This window comes from Anomaloglossus baeobatrachus, chromosome 9, assembly GCF_048569485.1.
Source record: "Anomaloglossus baeobatrachus isolate aAnoBae1 chromosome 9, aAnoBae1.hap1, whole genome shotgun sequence".
Taxonomy (NCBI): Eukaryota; Metazoa; Chordata; class Amphibia; order Anura; family Aromobatidae; genus Anomaloglossus; species Anomaloglossus baeobatrachus.
In genome coordinates this window covers 142,983,786-143,004,097 of record NC_134361.1, presented here as the reverse complement: position 1 = coordinate 143,004,097, position 20,312 = coordinate 142,983,786, and the positions used below count along the sequence as shown (strand labels likewise).

The window sequence follows — 20,312 nt, the reverse complement described above, 5'->3', positions numbered from 1 at the left end:
CAAACACGCATAAATTCACACGGACAACACATACACATGTCAGTTATTTCTCTCACACATAAACGGACAACCAACATGCACACACGGCTAGCATACTGCATTCACACAGATGGCACACGGACACAAAAAAAGGACACAAAAACGGAAAACGGACCCGAAAAACGGACATAACACACGTGCGTGTTTTTTAACAGACGTGTGAAGGGGGCCTAAGAGGTGATCTGGTGCTGCTTATTCCTATTCCTTTGTAATTGTGAGGTTAGTGCTTTTGTTTGTCCCTTCTACTCTAAAACTTAGCTTTTAATAATAAATACATTAAAAGGGTACCAAAGTGCTTAGTGCATGAATTGTGCAAATAACCAAAGGTGATGCCAAAATGGCAATAAATCAGAACAATCTCACCCAGATCTTCTCCATGGATAAGATTGGACACCGGTCCGGGGTTGATCACTGGCTGGAAGGATCAGGGCAATGCGTCGGGTGATGGAATAGCCAACCCTGTCGTGCCCCGTGAATAGACTTCCGCCCTGACAAGGGCAGCCTCAAATAAGCTGTCTGCCCCACAACCACAAAAATGAAAATATATGTGCTCCCGACGCGTTTCCCTCTTAATAAAAAGAGTTCCGAAGGGGAGAGCGATCAGCCTGCAATGGCAGGAGAGAGAAAAAGATCAACCTGCAGTGGCAGGGATCAATACAGGCTAGTGGATCAAAGAAGACCTATGTGCCCGGGTAGACGGTGAACTCTTTTTATTAAGAGGGAAACACGTCGGGAGCACATATATTTTCATTTTTGTGGTTGTGGGGCAGACGGCTTATATCGGGCTGCCCTTGTCAGGGCGGAAGTCTATTCACGGGGCACGACAGGGTTGGCTATTCCATCACCCGACGCATTGCCCTGATCCTTCCAGCCAGTGATCAACCCCGGACCGGTGTCCAATCTTATCCATGGAGAAGATCTGGGTGAGATTGTTCTGATTTATTGCCATTTTGGCATCACCTTTGGTTATTTGCACAATTCATGCACTAAGCACTTTGGTACCCTTTTAATGTATTTATTATTAAAAGCTAAGTTTTAGTCCTTGCTATTATCCACTATTATATTGGAGTATTGGGCTATATTTTCTGCTTGACAGAATCTGCTATTATATATCCCTTCTACTCTAGAATGCGCAAGAGAAATTACATGATTCTTTCAGAATGTCCCTTTACTACTGACAGTAAAGCATACTTGCTTTGCCTCAGATTTCATTTTCTGAATCTGTCTAGGAATTTCAGATGATACTTTGTTACTTCTAAATTTCCTTGTAAGACAAACCTTTCGATTACGAGATATAAGAATACAAACTATGGAGAGAATGAAAAATACTATTAAAATGATGATGACAATTGTAAGGAGGCTTAGAGTTGTGTGCTGGTGGCAGAATTGGCTTTGGATAGAAGGGTTATTGACATGGATACTCATATTAGTATCTGCATAAATACAATGTGTGTTTTTAAGATCTACAATATCAACTCCAGAAACCAGCAAATGATCCAACCATGTTAGAGAGCAGCAGTCAATTGGGTTACCGCTAACAAACACCTGTTTCAGACTTTTCATCCTATTAAGAACGGTCCTTTCTTCCTGTAGACGCATATTGTTGTTCTGAATATTTAGAGTCTCCAGTGCAGAACACTGTAGATGGGCTGGAATCTTAGTAAGTCTGTTACTGGACAAATCCAGTGTTTTCAGCTCCTTTATACATGGAAAGTTGGTATGAGAGTCAGTCATAAAGTTTCTTTTCAGTGACATTATCCGGAGCGACTGCTGAACCTCGGTTAGAGCCCCTTCATTCATGTTTAACCCTACATTGTCTGACAGATCTAGAAAATATAAAGGTGTGTGTAGAAATACATTTGGTGGAAGGAATTTAATGTTATTGTTTTGCAGATTTAAATCCTGGAGATGATGAGCTCCAGAGAACGTGGTGCAGACATTTACTGTTGAGTCATTTACTTCTTCAGGAGAGCAAAACCTAATTTCATTGTTTTTCAGATTTATTTGCTCAATTTCAGGCAGCAAATCAAACAACCAATGTGGGATATAAGTAATAAAATTTCCACGGATATCTAGAATCCTCAGATTCCGCAGAGCTGTAATAGTAATTGTTCCATTTTGATGTGACATCTCAGAGTAGAAGGCACCAGTCATATTATGTAGGCAGTTCTCAGCCATGTTCACATTTTGAAGTGAGCTGACATAGGATAGAAATTGCCAAGGAAATGAGGTGATATAGTTGTAACTAAGATCCAAATCCATAATGTTTGTAAAATGTGAGGTTATCTTTACCACTCTACTGGGAAGATCCAAATCCGCAGTGGTGTCATACCAGGAGGTCATCTTTAAGTTTTCTTCTGTTTCATTGGAAAACAGGACCAACTGGGCAATATTATTCCTTGAGAGATTAAGATGTTGTACCATGTTGATTTTGGGCAGAATTGGAAGGCTCACCAGACTGTTTCGGCTTAGGTCTAGATTCCGCAATTGGTAGAATTTCTGAGAATTCTGACTAAGAAAGAACTTAAGAGAATTTGAACTCAGGTTAAGCAGATGTAGCTGAGGGAGATCAAAGCTTGAAATGCAACTTATAGCATTCTTAGCGAGGTTTAGCACTCTTAGATACGGCAGTGAGTCAAATGTACCACTCTCTATCTCTGCTATGTAGTTGTTGGAAAGATTTAACTCTACCAGTCGTGGAACTCCATCAAACATTCCCAAGAGCAGAATTGCAATTGTGTTCCATGACAAATCCAGATTTACTAGTGAAGTAATGTTTGACAGATAGCAGTGCACTGTATCAGTATCCAAGTTATTATGTGCAAGATTTAATCTTTTTAAACTTTGCAAACTGCCAAAACCTCCTTTGTTAGATAAATAATGTTTATGCAATCTGTTAGAGGCAAGGTTAAGAGACTGAAGTCGTAATAAAGCATCCAGCGCTCCATTTTCAATGGTTTCCAGGTGATTTTGTTCAATGTTGAAATTCTCAAGATTAAGCAGATTTGACATAGATATACGTGTTAGTTCTTGAATGAGGTTATGAGACAGATCTAGTGTCTTCAAACTGTCTGGCAGGCTCTTTGGAACAAAGTGCATGGCGTTATGTTGGCATTTCACTTCATACATATTCTACGGGGCAAGAAAAAACACTTTAGAATTAGAACCATATTTTAGTAAATATAGGACTATCATAAACCAGAGGATTAACGAGTGTGACTAGAATGGTACATACAGTATAAATTGTCCATGCATATAAAAAATTCTACCCATTTTGAAATGGAGCTGGCTGCAATAATCTTATGCAGTTATGGCTAATACATTCATCCTTGTAAATGCCAAGGTTTTCTGATGTATACAATCTCCAATTTATAGACTATGTACCAGTAGGTTGATGTCTAAAAACAGTACACAACCTTAAACTACACTACAGAGAAAGTGCAATTGATGTCATCCCACCACAAGTGATGGATCTCTTCATTCAGTCATCTGACAATGGGGGCCAACAGAGCGGTGGTGCTGGATTGCTGGATGATGGGGATCCTAAAGCGGGCTTTACACGCTATGATATCGTTAATGAATTATCGTCGGGGTTACGTTGTTTGTGACGCACATCCGGCTTCATTAACGATATCGCAGCGTGTAACAGTTCTGTGCGACCTAAAGTGATCGCAAAAGCGGCAAAAATTGTTTGCCGTGGAGAGGTCATGCTAAAACAAAAAATCGTTTACCTCTCATCAGCGATGTTGTTAGTCATTCCTGTTGCACCACACATCACTGTGTGTGACACCGAAGGAGCGAGGAACATCTCCTTACCTGCCTCCACCGGCTATGCGGAAGGAAGGAGGTGGGCAGGATGTTTAGGAGGTGGATCGCTGGCCAGAGCGACGTCGCAGGACAGCTAAGTCCATGTGATGGGGGTAAGCGAGGTTGTGTGCGACGGGCAGCAATTTGCCCGTGTCGCACAACCGACGGGGGCGGGTACAATCGCTTGCGATCTCGCTAGCGAGATCGCAGCATGTAAAGCCCGCTTAAGAGTGTGGCTCTATAATTCATTGTTACATTGAGTCTATGATAGAGTAGATTACTGGCATTGTGGCATTTTTTATAACGTGTGGATATGTCTGGTGTATGGAATCCATGGCTTCCAGTGATCGCTTTAAAGGGAACCTGTCACCACTTTTTTGCCCTATAAGCTGCGGCCACCACCACCGGGCTCTTATATAAAGCATTCTAACATGCTGTACAGTCATGGCCAAAAGATTTGAGAATGACACCAAAATTATATTTTCACATGATCTGTTGCCCTCTGGTTTTTAATTGTGTTTGTCTGATGTTTACATCACATACAGAAATATATCTGCAATCATATTATGAGTACCAAAAGGTTATATTGACATTTAGAATGAGTTAATGCAGCAAGTCAATATTTGCACTGTTGACCCTTCTTTTTCAGGACCTCTGCAATTCTCCCTGGCATGCTCTCAATCAACGTCTGGATTAAATCCTGACTGACAGCTGTCCATTCTTGCATAAGCAATGCTTGCATTTTGCCAGAATTTGTTGGTTTTTGTTTGTCCACCTGTCTCTTGATTGCCCACAAGTTCTCAATGGGATTAAGATCTGGGGAGTTTCCAGGCCATGGACCCAAAATCTCTATGTTTTGTTCCATGAGCCATTTAGTGATCACCTTTGCTTTATGGCAAAGTGCTCCATCATGCTGGAAAAGGCATTGTTGGGCACCAAACTGCTCTTGGACAGTTGGGAGAAGTTGCTCTTGGAGGACATTCTGGTACCATTCTTTATTCATGTTTGTGTTTTTAGGTAAGACTGTGAGTGAGCCGATTCCCTTGGCTGAGAAGCAACCCCACACATGAATCGTTTCAGGATGCTTAACAGTTGGCATGAGACAAGACTGGTGGTAGCGCTCATCTCTTCTTCTCCTAATAAGATGTTTTCCAGATGTCCCAAGCAATCGAAAAGGGGATTCATCTGAGAAAATGACTCTACCCCAGTCCTCAGCAGTCCACTCCCTGTACCTTTTGCAGAATATAAGTCGGTCCCTGATGTTTTTTCTGGAGAGAAGTGGCTTCTTTGCTGCCCTCCTTGAAACCAGGCCTTGCTCAAGCAGTCTCCGCCTCACAGTGCGTGCAGAAGCACTCGCACCAGCCTGCTGCCATTGCTGAGCTAGCTCGGCACTGCTGGTAGTCCGATCCCGCAGCTGAAACAGTTTTAAGATACGGTCCTGGCGTTTGCTGGTCCTTCTTGGGCGCCCCTGGAGCCTGTTTGGCAACAATGGAAGCTCTCTCCTTGAAGTTTTTGATGATGCGATAGACTGTTGACTGAGGTGCTATCTTTGTAGCTGCGATACTCTTCCCTGTTAGACCATTTTTGTGCAGAGCAATGATGGCTGCACGTGTTTCTTTAGAGATAACCATGGTTAACTGAAGAGAAACAATTATACCAAGCACCAGCCTCCTTTTAAAGTGTCCAGTGGTGTCATTCTTACTTAATCATGACTGATTGATCATCAGCCCTGTCCTCATCAACACGCACACCTGTGTTAATGGAACAATCACTAAAACAATGTTATCTGCTCCTTTTAAGGCAGGAATGCAATGATGTTGAAATGTGTTTTGGTGGTTGAAGTTAATTTTCTTAGCCAATATTGACTTTGCAAGTAATTGCGGTTAAGCTGATCACTCTTTATGACATTCTGGAGTATATGCAAATTGCCATTAGAAAAACTTAAGCAGTAGACTCTGTAAAAATTAATATTTGTAGCATTCTCAAAACTTTTGGCCATGACTGTGTATAAGAGCCCAGGCTGCTGTGAGAACATAAAAAACACTTTGTAATACTTCTTCGTTGTCTGTTGCCGGTGCCTCCTCTTTCGGCCATCTTCGTACACAATCACCGGTCCTGCGCAGGCGCACTACAATACTTTGATCTGCCCTGCTCACAGCAGATCAAAGTGCGCCTGCTCAGAACCTGAATGCCGGCGAGTATGGATGGCGTAGGACGCGTCATGCACCCCGGCTACAGAAGAAGGAGAACAAGATGGCCAAAAGAGGCGGCGCCGGCACTGGAAAATGGAGACGCCCATATGGCCAACCGCGCAACCGTTAGGTAAGTATTATAAAGTGTTTTTTATGCTCTGACAGCGGCCTGGGCTCTTACATACAGTATGTTAGAATGCTGTATATAAGAGCCCGGTGGTGGTGGCTGCAGCTTATACGCAAAAAAAGTGGTGACAGGTTCCCTTTAATGTCTGTGTGGGTTATATAGATGAAATACAATATACTTTAGATTTTATTTGCTACACCCTGAAATAATAAACTATACAGCAGCATTCCCTATTCATTGGTGATAAAGTTGCATTGTCATTTCTGTGAAGTATCACATCCGACATTTCCTTTTTGAAAAGAGAGAACATAACCACATCTGTAATTAGCCATGCCCAGACGACTGAAAGTAACAATATATATAGCCTGGACCACAGTGGTAGTTTCCTTGATTTGTTCTCATTTCTGTAAAATGTCAAAGTTCCCAAAGTGTAATTATCACAGGAAAATAGCCTGAGATTCTGCACACAGCCATAATGGGTGTCCATGTGTGAGCTGTATGCTGTACATAGTGCCAGTACAGATACTATAAGGATCAATTAGGTCAGCTAAACATGTTAGTAAAGCCTAATGTGACTATGTATGATGAGTTCTGATCCTATTGTAGGTGCTGTATAAAGTAAAAGCAAAAGGGTAACAATGTTTTGAACTTTTGACTTTCAGGCTCCATATCTTACCGTCCACTACAGCTTTGAGCGTGAGACCACCATCATTTCATAGACAATCATCTTGGCTATCTTATTCATAAGTTTGACTTGCATTCTTTAACATATGATTAGCTATACAGATTCTTGTCATGTTACTGCATTGCTACTTTTTTGCTCCTGGTGTTTGATTTTTTTTCTTTCTGTATTCTGTAAATTCCAACCTGTTCTCACATTCCCTAATAGCTCACTCTTTTATTAGGTTGAGTCCTAAGCAAAAGGTCACTGATTCAAATCGAGGAGCAGCCATGAAGAAAATTTCCCAAGAAAAGAGACACAGCATTATCCAGCTCATTGATAGCGGTCTGTCGCCCAAGAAAATTGCAAAACTGCATCATGTGAGTGTCATGAAAGTTATAAGAATACAAAATGAAGTTCATCCATCCATTTAAAAATCAAAAGGTGGACGTCCAGGCAAAATATCGGAGTCAACAAGTCGGCTCATCACAAGGTCAATCGGTTCTGGTGCGACAAACATGGCAGTGGAGGCGACTTGTATGATTTGTAATAGTGAGCTCACAGACGTTCATGTAAGCACTGTGCACTGTACATTACACAAGTCTGGAATAGTGGTCCAAAAAAATGTGAAGAAGCCTTCTATATTATCATAAGAAGTGTCTGCTCGAGTTTACAAAAAAATATGAAAAGTGGATAGAAGAAGATTGGAAAAGGGTGATTTGAAGCAATGAGATGAAAGTCAATATACTAGGCACTGATGGATGCAAATGGGTCTGGAAGAAACAAGGGAAAAAGGGGTTAACAGATCGAGAAGTTTATGGAACTTTTAAGCTCAGTGGAGGAAGCCTGATAATATGGGGTTGTTTCACCGCCAAAGGTGTTGGATACTTGACCAGATCAATGGTGGTCTCAATGCTGAGCTATATTTGAGAAATTACTTCATACACTTGAGTACTATGGGTGTGAAAAAGATGACATAGTGTTCCAGCTGGACAACGACCCAAAGCATACGTTAATATTGGCCAAGAAATGGTTCTATGACAATGAAGTAGCAGTGCCAGTTTGGCCCCTAGACCTCAAATCGATCAAACACTTTTTGGGTAGAGTTGAAGAAAAACCTGTATACAAAGCCAAGTGAGGCGACCAGTATGCACCAATATTAGGAATGTGTAGAAGAGATGTGGGATCAGATTTCAGTTAAGAGTTTCTTCAATCAAGTCGAGAGCATGCCCAGAAGGGTTCAGGCAGTGTTGAAAGCCAAAGGTGGATTTACAAAATACTAACAAAATAATAAAAAAATTTTTTTAGATTTTTAGGTGCAAAACACGTATCAATGTAGTGACATGACAAAAATGTGCATAACTAATCATATGCAAAATAGTTGTAAGTCAAATTTATGTATGAGATAGCCAAGATTATTGTCTATAAAATGACAGTAGTTTCGCATTCAAAGTTGTAGTGTATGAAGAGAAATGGAACCTGAAATTCAAAAGTTTAAAACATTGTTACCCTTTTGCTTGTTACTGTATTTGGCTTACACATAGACCTGCAATACAGCTCTGCATAAACCATTACACACCTATGGAAATCTGCACCAGCTTTAGTATAGAAGTGTGGATCTGCTTCCATGTCACTAAGAACATCATTATCACTTGTTTATTGCTTGCTATTGCTATTGGGCTTATTATCACGTATGTAAATATCTTTGATAATGGAATTTGATTTTTTTTTGTCCTTTAGTCCTCTTTTAGAACTGAAAATGCTTATTATATGTATATTATGTTAGTATAACCCAGAGGCAGCGTGTTAATGGGAAAATGTGGCAGCAGAGGGGACAGATGTGTTGATTAAGGGTGCAAAATTCCCCCAACCTAATAAATAGTTCATAAGTCAGCATAGGGATAATCGAATTTACAATTTGCCAAAGGCAACTAAACCCCTATACTAAAGACTAATTAATAAAACTTAACTTTTAATTCATATAGAAATAATGATGCACTAAACTAAATTAAAAGTGCATAGTGTGGGACTGCTATTGCTAGTAGCTCAGTTGCTGCTTTCAGCATAGGCAGCAACTGAAATAAAAATGGTCAGCATAGTGAATTGGTTTAGGCTTAAGGCTTTGAGTAGAGATAAGTGGGCTTTATACACAGCGACATCGCTAGCGCCTCCTTTCTAAGGGGGAGGTTCGTTCAGCGTCACAGCGGTGTCACTAAGTGGCCGTCCAATAGAAGCGGAGGGGCAGAGATGAACAGCCGTAACATCCCGCCCACCTCCTTACTTCCTCATTGCCGACGGCCGCAGGTATGATGTAGTTCCTCGTTCCTGCGGTGTCACACATAGCGATGTGTGCTGCCGCAGCAACGACGAACAACCTACGTCCTGCAACAGCAAGAATAATCGGGATTAGAACGACCGGTCAATGATCAATGATTAGGTGAGTAATTTTGATCGTTTAACGGTCGTTCGTGTGTTTCACACGCAATGACGTCGCTAACCAGGCCGGATGTGCGTCACGAATTCCGTGACCCCAAGGACATCTCGTTAGCGATGTCGTTGCATGTAAAGCCCGCTTTAGACTTATGGCTGGGTTTAGACTTACCGCTAGAGTTAGGGCTAGATTTAGGTTTATATTTAGGGCTGCACACCAGTGACAGTGCAAGGGCAATAAATGTAAAGCAGAAACTTCTGTATAATTACTGGCATGAAAAATACAATAGCTATATGTGAGAATGAAAATATGACAATGGAATCTTCACAACTGCCATGATCTTAAGAATAAAGAGAAATTTAGCTATTGAATTGATCAATGCAACAGAGCCACAACACTGTTATATTGATCAATTCAATAGCTAAATTTCTCTTTATTCTTAAGTTCATGGCAGTAATGCAGATTCTATTGTCATATTTTCATTCTCAAATATAGCTATTGTATTTTTCATGCCAGTATCCATACAGCAGTTTCTGCTTTACATGTATTCCCCTTGCACTGTCGCTGGTGTGCAGTCCTTCTCTCTATACAGTGACGTGTTTTAAGGTTTTTGCACCCAGTTCAGACTTAGAATGGTGTTCCAAACGTTATTCGTTATTATTATAAACCAACAGAAGACATTTGCATGACATTGGGCTATGAGCCAGATGTCCAGCTCCAGGTGTTGTGACTATACCCCACTGCTGTCAAAGGCTATCATAGTGCAGAGCTTGAATGGAGGTCTATCCTCTTCAGCAATGAGTTCGCTTTTGTTTTTCAATGCAATTATGTCCAGAGATCGGTCTAAAAATCATGTGGGTAAGGCCATGTGGACGCCTTAATGAGGGAACATAAAAGTGTCCCAAGAGTTATATGTCAAGATTAGAGATGAGCGAACCGGTCGCGGTTTGGCTCAAGTTCGGTTCGCCGAACGGAGTTCTCGTTCGAGTTCGGTTCGGCGAACCGGTTCAGCGAACCACTCGAACTGCATAGGAAACAATGGGAGGCAATCACAAACACATAAAAACACCTAGAAAACACCCTCAAAAGTGTCCAAAAGGTGACAAACAACTCATAACACAACACAAACACATGGGAAAGTGACAAAGACATATACTCATGTGAAAACAAAAGGGCTGGACAAAGAAAAAGAGGAGGAGACACAGATATAGGCATGGCATGCCCTTCTAAAATCATGTAAAACACCGCAAGGTTACTCCAAGCGGAGTCTCCCTTTTTTCCAAAAATTGGGCCACACAGACACCCACCCCTTCAGTGGCAGCACTTGTGCCCCAGTTGTACACTTGACAGGTAGATTTGCATCAAGAACATCCAAAATTACGCCATCCTTAACCGTTCCCAGGATGACCCCGAGGTAGGTAGCAAAGTATTTGCTGAACCATGAATTGTTCATCTTGGATCATTTTTAAAAACACTGTAAGCAAGGGTTACTCCAAGCGGAGTCTCCCTTTTTTCCAAAAATTGGGCCAAACACACACCCACCCATTCAGTGGCAGCACTTGTGCCCCAGTTGTACACTTCACAGGTAGATTTGCATCAAGCACATTCCAAATCCACAAGCATTTACTCTCCCCAAGATGACACAGGGGTAGTAAATTCCTTGTGGATCCATGACTCTGTCCACATTGTCACTGGACAGACGCGTGCGCTTATCTGTCAGCACACACCCAGCAGCACTGAAGACACATTCAGAGACAATGCTGGCAGCTGGACACGACAAGATCTCCAAGGCGTAAGTGGAGAGCTCAGGCCATTTTTCAAGATTTGAAGCCCAAAATGAGCAAGACTCCAGTTGCAAAGTCATGGCATCGATGTTCATTTGGAGATACTCCTGTATCATCCTCTCCAGCCGTTGACTATGTGTCAGACTTGTTGTCTCTGGTGGCCTTGCAAAGGATGGTCTAAAAAAATTATGAAAAGATTCAATAAAATTGCTGTTACCAGCAACAGATACGATGCTGGTGGTACGGGTAGACTGTTGAAGATGACGAGACCGTCCCATGTTTGTCAAGTTACAACTGGGAGATTCACTCCCTGCACCAGGGTTGTTTGGTGGAAAAGCCGAGCGAAGATCAAGTAACAGCTTTTGCTGATACTCCTGCATATGTCCGTCCCTTTCTATGGCTGGAATTATGTCACAAAATTTGGACTTGTACCGGGGATCTAATAGTGTGGCAAGCCAGTAGTCATCATCACTTCTAATTTTGACAATACGAGGGTCATGTTGGAGGTAGTGCAGCAAGAAGGCGCTCATGTGTCTTGCACAGCCATGCGGACCAAGTCCACGCTGTGTTTGTGGCATAGAGGTGCTAACCGTTCTTTCTTCCTCTGACATCTCCCCCCAACCTCTTTCAACTGAAATTTGACCAAAGTCTCCCTCATCCGCTGAGTCTTCCATGTCCATGGACAGTTCGTCCTCCATTTCTTCATGTTCTCCTGCACCTTCCTCAACATTTCGTCTGCTACCATGCGCCCTTGTTGAACCCTGTCCCCCATGGTCCCATGCCTGCCGCGTTGGTGATGATGAACGTCTGGACCTTGGTGATGTTGTTGTCTCTTGCGCATATGAATCCTCCTGTAGTTCCTCCCCTTCCTGTTGTTCCACCCCCTGACACCGAATAGTGTTTAACGTGTGCTCCAGCATGTAAATGACTGGAATTGTCATGCTGATAATTGCATTGTCAGCGCTAAACATATTCGTCGCCATGTCGAAACTGTGCAGAAGGGTGCATAGGTCCTTGATCTGAGACCACTCCATCAGGGTGATCTGCCCCACCTCTGCATCTCGTTGGCCCAGGCTATACGTCATGACGTATTGCACCAGGGCTCGACGGTGCTGCCACAATTCCAGCGTGTCGGCACACCGCATTTCAGGCGATGAACCGGCAGGCCGAAAGACTTCTGGAGAGATGCAAGTTGCTCAGCAGTGGTGGTTGAATGGCGGAAGTGAGCAGACAGTTTTCGTGCCCTGGTCAGAAGGCCATCTAGGCCGGGATAGTGTGTTAAAAATTGCTGGACAACAAGGTTCAACACGTGAGCCATACAAGGCACGTGTGTCACCTTGCCCAGGCGAAGGGCCGCACCCAGGTTTGCAGCATTGTCGCACACGGCCTTACCAGGCTGCAGGTTGAGTGGAGACAACCATTTACCAAACTCAGCCTCCAGAGCTGCCCACAACTCAGCCGCTGTGTGACTCTTATTTATTTCCAAGACATTTCAAGCTAAAGACCGCCTGATGCCGTTGCGCTCTGCTGCCAGCATAGTAATGAGGGGTGCGTGATTCCTTCTGCGTAGTTAGAACGCTGGTGGCCTGACCAGGCAGGCTTGGGGCGGAGGTGGAGGACCCAGACGAGCTGGAGGAGGCAGAAACAGTGGCGGAACTTGGACAGACAGAGGATTGACACACAAGTCGTGGGGACGGCAGGACTTGTGCAGCAGACCTTTCACCATCTATCACCATAGTTACCCAGTGCCCTGTCAGCGACATGTAACGTCCCTGTCCATGCTTACTGGTCCAAGTATCGGTGGTGAAATGCACCCGTTCACACACAGAGTTTCTCAAGGAAGCGGTGATGTTGTGTGTGACATGCTGGTGTAGCGCAGGCACACCTTTCTTAGAGAAGTAGTGGCGACTGGGCATCTGGTACTGGGGCACAGCGACAGACATAAGGTCTCTAAAATCCTGTGTGTCCACCAGGCGGAAAGGCAGCATTTCGGTAGCCAAGAGCTTAAAGAGGGATAAAGTCAACCTCTTATCTTTGTCATGGGTCGCAGGAAATGGTCTTTTATTTGTCCACATCTGAGGGACAGAGATCTGGCTGCTGTGTGTAGACGGTGTTGAGTAGGGTGTCCCTGGAAAAATGCAGGTTTGTGAGGAAAGTGCAGGCGTAGACATGATGTTGCCTTCATCCAACGTTGGTGCTATCGATGTCTGAGAGAGCTGTACACACGCACTTGTTTCCCCTTCCAAACCAACTGACGACCTACCAAGCAAACTGCCTGTTGCGGTTACAGTGGTGGAAGTTGTGCGTGGAAAACCAGGTGTGACAGCTGTCCCCACAGTCCTAGATGATGAAGAGCGCGCAAATGCACTGGAAGAGGCAGGTGGTGGATAGTTCGCTCCGCTAGGCCGCATTGCAGCACGGTGAGCTTCCCACTGGGACATATGATATTTATTCATGTGATGATTCATGGAAAAAGTTGTCAAACTGCTGAGGTTTTGCCCTCTACTAACAGAATCACGACAAATTTTACAGATCACATAATTTGGGCGATCTTTTGCTATGTCAAAAAAGGACCAAGCTAGGCAAGGCTTAGAGGGCATGCGACCTTCTGATCCACTCCGACTAGTGCTCAGAGGCACAGTGGTGGCTGAGGATGCAGTTGTAGACGTGCTACCAGTACTCCGACTCTGTCCAGGAAGGCGCAAGGTAACTTCGTCGTCAGTTGCATCCTCCTCCACCGCCTCTGTTGACCTCCTCGAGTGCCTGACTGTGGGTTGACAGTTGGTGGGATCTAGAACTTCCTCATCAATTGTTGTGTTTGCACTCCCCTCACCCTCAGACCGAGCCTCTTCTTTCCCTGACCGAATATTTAAGTTGTCATCTCAATCTGGTATCTGTGTCTCATCATCATCAGTATGTTCCTCATTGTCTATAACAACAGGTGTTACAGTTTGTGAATAAGGGTCAACATTATGCTCGGAAACTTGGTCCTCACGGCCTGATTCAGAGTCACAAAGGTTTGGGCATCACTGCAGACCATTTCCTGGTCTGTACTCACAGTACCTTGGAAGCACACCTCTGATTCCCAGGCTATAGTGTGACTGAACAGCTCTGCAGACTCAGCCATCTCAGTTCCACCATACTGTGCAGGGCAGATGGAGACTTCAGAGCTGGGAGAAAGCAAGTGTGATTGGGATGAAAATTCAAAGGACTGGTGTTTTTTGAATGCGGTAGTTGAGGTGGCGGAGAGGGCACTTTTGTTGGACCACTTGAGATCCATTCAAGCATTTTCTTTTTTTGGCCATCATCTACCTTTGTTCCAGTTGTTCATGTCCGTAAAAAAGGGAGCACATCGGATTGTCCACGGTAAGTAGTAGACATCTTACTTTTGCTGGAAGATGGTCTATCTTCAGCAGATGTTAATGGAGCTTTGCCACCTTCCCCACGGACAAACCCTTTTTTCCTTTTCCAACACGCCTCTTCCCCTTTCCACCAGCATCTGTCATTTTGCCACTCATTTTGATTGCGACAAGATTGTGCACTTAAAATGTGGTAGTAAAAATTGAGAGGTTGTGTAGATTGCAGCGGTGGTCTATCTTTATTAACAGCAGAATAAACAACAATAACTATCCCTGACAATGCAACTACGGCCCTTAAACTGGCAGCATAGTTTGCTATTAGAATGGCTTAGTAACAATGAGTTTGAGTGTGCAATGCAGTGGTGCTGCAAATAGCTTTGCACCAGTGGGACAATAATGGAAGTCCAACAGCTACTTTTAGGATGCCACTAAGTTTACTCAGCGTTTGCTAGTATAATGGCTTAGTAACAATGAGTTTGAGTGTGGAATGCAGTGGTGCTGCAAATAGCTTTGCACCAGTGGGACAATAATGGAAGTCCAACAGCCACTTTTAGGAAGCCACTAAGTTTACTCAGCGTTTGCTAGTATAATGGCTTAGTAACAATGAGCTTGAGTGTGCAATGCAGTGGTGCTGCAAATAGCTTTGCACCAGTGGGACAATAATGGAAGTCCAACAGCCACTTTTAGGATGCCACTAAGTTTACTCAGTGTTTGCTAGTATAATGGCTTAGTAACAATGAGTTTGAGTGTGCAATGCAGTGGTGCTGCAAATAGTTTTGCACCAGTGGGACAATAATGGAAGTCCAACAGCCACTTTTAGGATGCCACTAAGTTTCCTCAGTGTTTGCTAGTATAATGGCTTAGTAACAATGAGTTTGACTGTGCAATGCAGTGGTGCTGCAAATAGCTTTGCACCAGTGGGACAATAATGGAAGTCCAACAGCCACTTTTAGGATGCCACTAAGTTTACTCAGTGTTTGCTAGTATAATGGCTTAGTAACAATGAGTTTGAGTGTGCAAAGGGCAGGAGGGTACAGTGGCAGGGTTGTGGGTCAGTGTACAGGAAAGGAAGCCTCACTTTCTATCCCTCCTAATGGGGAAATGCAGCGAGGAAGTCCCTGAGCTTAGCTACACAGACGCTGTTATCTTCTGTAGCTGTTAAAATTTGTTTCCACGGACCTGACTGTCACCTATGGCTCTGAGCCTGCTGTTATTAGCTCTTACAAGGGCTAATAGAAACTTCTATCCCTTTTCTGTATAGCGCTGTGTGTAGAGCGTACACAGCAGTATCGGAGACAGGAGCTACGCCAGCGGTGACTGACACCCAGACGCAGAAGAGATAATGGCGTCCAGACGGGCAGATACCCGTTTTTTTAATGCAGGGACATGTGACATGGACATCCTATCACACATGCCGTTGCTTCTCTGGCTAAAAGTCCACTTAGCTGTGTGTGTGTCTGGGATTGGCTGACAAGCTGGTCCGCCCCACTACACGCGCATGCTTAGGGAAGGAAGACAAGGAAAAAAAAAAAATGTCGATCGCCATTATCCCAGCAGCAGTGATCTGAATGCGCTGTTCCCGCACACTATACGCTGAAATTTCATAATAGTGTGAGTAACAGAGTGACTAAAGCCTGCTTTACACGAGACGATAGATTGTGCGATAGCACAATCGATCGTACCTGCCCCCGTCGTTTTTGCATCACGGGCAATTAGTTACCCATGGCGCACAAACTCGTTTACCCCCCGTCACACATACTTACCTTCCGGACGACCTCGCTGTGGGCGACAAACGTCCACTTCCTGAAGTGGGCGGGACGTTCGGCGTCACAGTGACGTCACACGGCAGCCGGCCAATAGAAGCGGAGGGGCGGAGATGAGCGGCTTGTAAACATCCCGCCCACCTCCTTCCTTCTGTTAAGCCGTCGGGTGCCGCGGGAGGCAGGTAAAGCTGTTGTTCATCGTTCCCATGGTGTCACACGGAGCAACGTGTGATGCCACGTCAACGATGAACAACCTCTGCCATTTTAATTAAACAATTTTATGAAACCTAGCGACGAGTACACGACTCACGATTTGTGAGCGTTACTGCGTCTCTAGGAGGTGTCACATGAGACGACGTCGTGCGGTATGCCGGATGTGCGTCACGAAAACCGCGACCCTGACGACATATCGCACAATCTATCGCCTCGTGTAAAGCCCGCTTTACACTATTACAGCGGAAAGCCAGCTAGTAATTAGCTTGGCTTTTTGCTGTTAGAACCGTTCTCGAACGTAACTAGAACTATCGAGCTTTAGCAAAAAGCTCGAGTTCTAGTTCGATCTAGAACAGCCCCCAAAATCACTCGAACCTCGAACTGGAGAACCACGAACCGCGAACCGCGCTCAACTCTAGTCAAGATGAGAACTCCAGGCCGCATGTTATGTATGCTACTCTGAGCAGTCAGCATGACCTAAACGTGCCACCATGTCCTGCAGTGCCCACAAACTGGTCTGACATCTGGGACAGCGTTGTTTGACAATTGCAAGTGTGGGAATTTGTATACATAGCGGTCATATTTGAAACAATACAGTATGTTTGGAAAAAAATTGTTTCCATTTTTTCATCATTTGCATATCGTTATCTTGTTTACAGATACTGCGATTTGCATAATTCCATGTAGAGATCTCTATAGCAAAAAATAAAGTATGCCCAACAAATCCAATCATGCTTACTATAGCTATGTTGGGTGGCCATAAACAATGCAGGTGTTTTCTAATATATTTTACCATTCAACATACAAACCCTTCAACAAGGCCAAACTAATGTTGGTGGGGAATCCAGATCAAAACATTTAGAGGGGACCTGCATCCCACTATTACACCGACATACTGAAGAGGTAGAAAACAGCCAAGCCAGGGCTCCCTTATATTTTAATGGAGAAAGGGACAAGTATGATTATTGTATAGATTACTAACATACATGCCTTCATTGTCTTTGCTGAACTAGTTCGCAAGTTTAAAACAACTTGATTGGAATAGTAACCCTGAGTAAAGAGGGTGGGTGATGAAGGACCCCCAGATTCCTCAAGTTGTTTGGGATGCTTCCCTATAAGCCAGCCTTGCCATTTAATATTACAAAAAGTACAACTATTACAGGAGTTGTCTTTACTCAATAAGAATATTTGTTTGATTAGTGTTTAGAGCATTTTTGAAAAACTATTGCCAGATAGCAGCCTGAGAGGAGTCCCCCTAATTGTCTGTATCTACATAATAGACACTTCATTTAATAGACTCTTAGTAGATCACTGTTAATTAAAGGTGAAAAAATATATTTTATATGAAAGGTGCCACTTTTACAAAATGGTTGCGGTTCTTTGGGGCAGCTCTACTGTAGTACCATAATGTGACACCCTGGACTAGCCAGGTCGCCCCAGGTAGTCCCCCCCCCCCCTTCCCCCACCCCTTAGTAAGGTGAAAGCAGCCAAACTACAAAACCTTTGTCACCTCCCTTCGGGTTTTATGTTCACACCAGGGGGGTGGGGAGCCAGACAGTTGGCTCCACCCACCGAGGAGTTCACAGTCCCAGAGGCGGGAAAACAGTAGATTAGTCTTGACAGTGGAGTGAAGTGCAGTCAAGTTCAAGGGCAGACCTGTGCTCAGGTCAAACACCTGCCAAAGTCTACACCAGGTGTCTGGGTTGGAGCCCAGTCACCTCTGGCAAGGAGGCAGACGGTTGGGGCCATCTGCAGGAGCTGGGATTATAGCCGGTGGAACCGTAGGGACCGGGGACGGGTGGTGGCCTTCCGGGACTGAACCGGGGAACCGATTGGAAACCGGAGCACCAGGAGGGGTACTCAGACCCAGTACGAGGCCCAGAAATAACTGGGCTGAGTAAAATCAACTGATTGAGGACTGGACTTTAGGACCTTTCCCACATAAGACCCGACTGAAGACAACAGCCCAACCATAGGGGTAAAGCCACCGCCCAGGCATAGAGACCCGAGGGGCCAGCATCTGCGGGCAAAGAGGCCTCTCCCGACACATATCAAACCGGGGAGCAGACTACCGTTGCTCAGGCATAGGAGTCGTGATTTCTACACTAGTGAGGTTCATGAGAAAGGCGGAAACCACCAACCTGAAAAGGGGAAAACTGCAGCCGGCTGCGGGCACCGTTCACCATCTTCTTTGGTTTACCAGAGACTCCAGCGTGATTATCATAGTCAGTACACCAGTGCCTTCGGGCCGCGCACTGCGCCGCACCGCACCTACACCCCAGCACGCATCCATCCCCTCGCCTCAGCACCTCCCTCGGGCTTCCGGGGCCATCATCCCCCTACCAACACCAAGCTGCACAACACCGTCCACGGGAGCCTAGTCAACGGCAGTGGTGGTGTCCATCCATTCACCACAACCCATGGGTGGCGTCACAAACTTAAATCCCCTACAAACCACCGCGGCTCTGGCCGTGGATCTCCCTACCATGTCCCTACGTGTAGCGCCATTCCCCCTTTCAGAGCGACGTGACCCCCGGGTCCGTGAAGAGCTTGAGCCACCCACCAACTAGCACGGATCCGAGCGGCTCGGAAGCCGGCCGAGCCCCGGGGCGGTACAATAACACCACAAATTGCAGCAGTAACATGCTTAGCAGCTACAGTTTATAGTACACTGCCCATAGTCATTAATAACTAAGAGCAACACATTTTAGGACAACACATCTGGTCAACATCACTCTGACAGCCCAAAGTTGTCTCCTAAGTGGGCATCTCCCTGCGGCACCATCCTACAGCCCCATACATCACCGCCAAACCTGAGACCTTCCTTATCTGCCTTCTCTGTCCAGATACAAATAGCATTCATCTTCAATTTCTAGGGCACAGTAACTGCAAATAAAACACGTCAGTGGCGTGATCTCCCTTTGCCTGGCAAACATAACATTGCTACATAATTGTAGAATATGGAATATCAAAGTAACATCCCTGGTGAGTGCAGCAGCCAGGTCAATTTTACAGAAGTGACATCGCACCCTCCTTACATATATTTAGGTTCAATGCAATGTCTCGTATCAGATAAAAGAAGTTTTGGAAGACTCTGCGTTAACATGACTTTTTTTTCAATGTTTTGGTCCATCATTAATTGTCAAATAGGTAGTGCTTCATCTAATACCATCATTGTCTTTAGTCGTGTGAGAATACATACCTGGACGCACGCTTTGGTAGGATCAGTGCCAGCTATTTCCCAATTTAGGATTGTCAGAGCAATGTGGATAATCCATAAACCACATCTCAATGGCTTTGCTGTAGCATTAGAGAAGATCATTTTTTCTTTTGCATGTTGGACTCTTCTCTTCTATTTATGGCCATTTGCTAAAGGAAGGAAATGTGTGGATGTATCAGGAGAGAGAAGATAGTCACTGTTTGCTTTTGTGAAGATAATTATTTTTTTTTCTATTAAGTTTTTGCACAATTTAACATTTGAAATAGCTGAAAAAAAAGTAATGGAAAAATTAACTTATCAAAATAATGAACTTTAAAGCACCACTACTGTACCACCCCTGCAGCAGTCAGATTGCTTGGATCCGGGGTTGCCGTAGCTCGAGGGTCATCAGACCCGGGGGCTCGGGGTCACCCGAAAATGAAAGGGGGCTATTTACAGGGGATTAATGTTTGTGATGCCACCTGTGGTTCGCGGTAAGGGGAGTACTGCCGCTGCCAATGGGAGTACCCGGGGAGATGGAGCAGGGCAGCCAGATGACGTTCCCTCCACGGGTAAGGGAGGCCCCGGGACTCTGGATGGTGGAGTGTAGGGAGTGTAGGGCAGGTTGGACGCAGGGGAAGGCAGCGTACTCACTCAGGCCGCGTTGGTGTTGATGCGACCATAAAGCAGACTCTCACACAGTAGTAAACCAAGTCTCTGGGTGCCGCTGCCACTTC

The 20,312-nt window shown here is 44.6% G+C and overlaps 1 protein-coding gene across 1 annotated transcript in view; it reads right to left on the bottom strand.

The window, feature by feature from the left end:
* Window positions 1-1,194: 1,194 nt before the first annotated feature.
* LOC142251846 (transforming growth factor beta activator LRRC32-like) overlaps window positions 1,195-20,312 on the bottom strand; it is a 142,881-nt gene continuing 123,763 nt past the window's right edge. Inside the window, exon 3 of the mRNA XM_075324894.1 lies at window positions 1,195-3,171. Coding sequence (XP_075181009.1) covers window positions 1,195-3,171 — 1,977 coding nt within the window. The remainder of the gene's footprint in view (window positions 3,172-20,312) is intronic.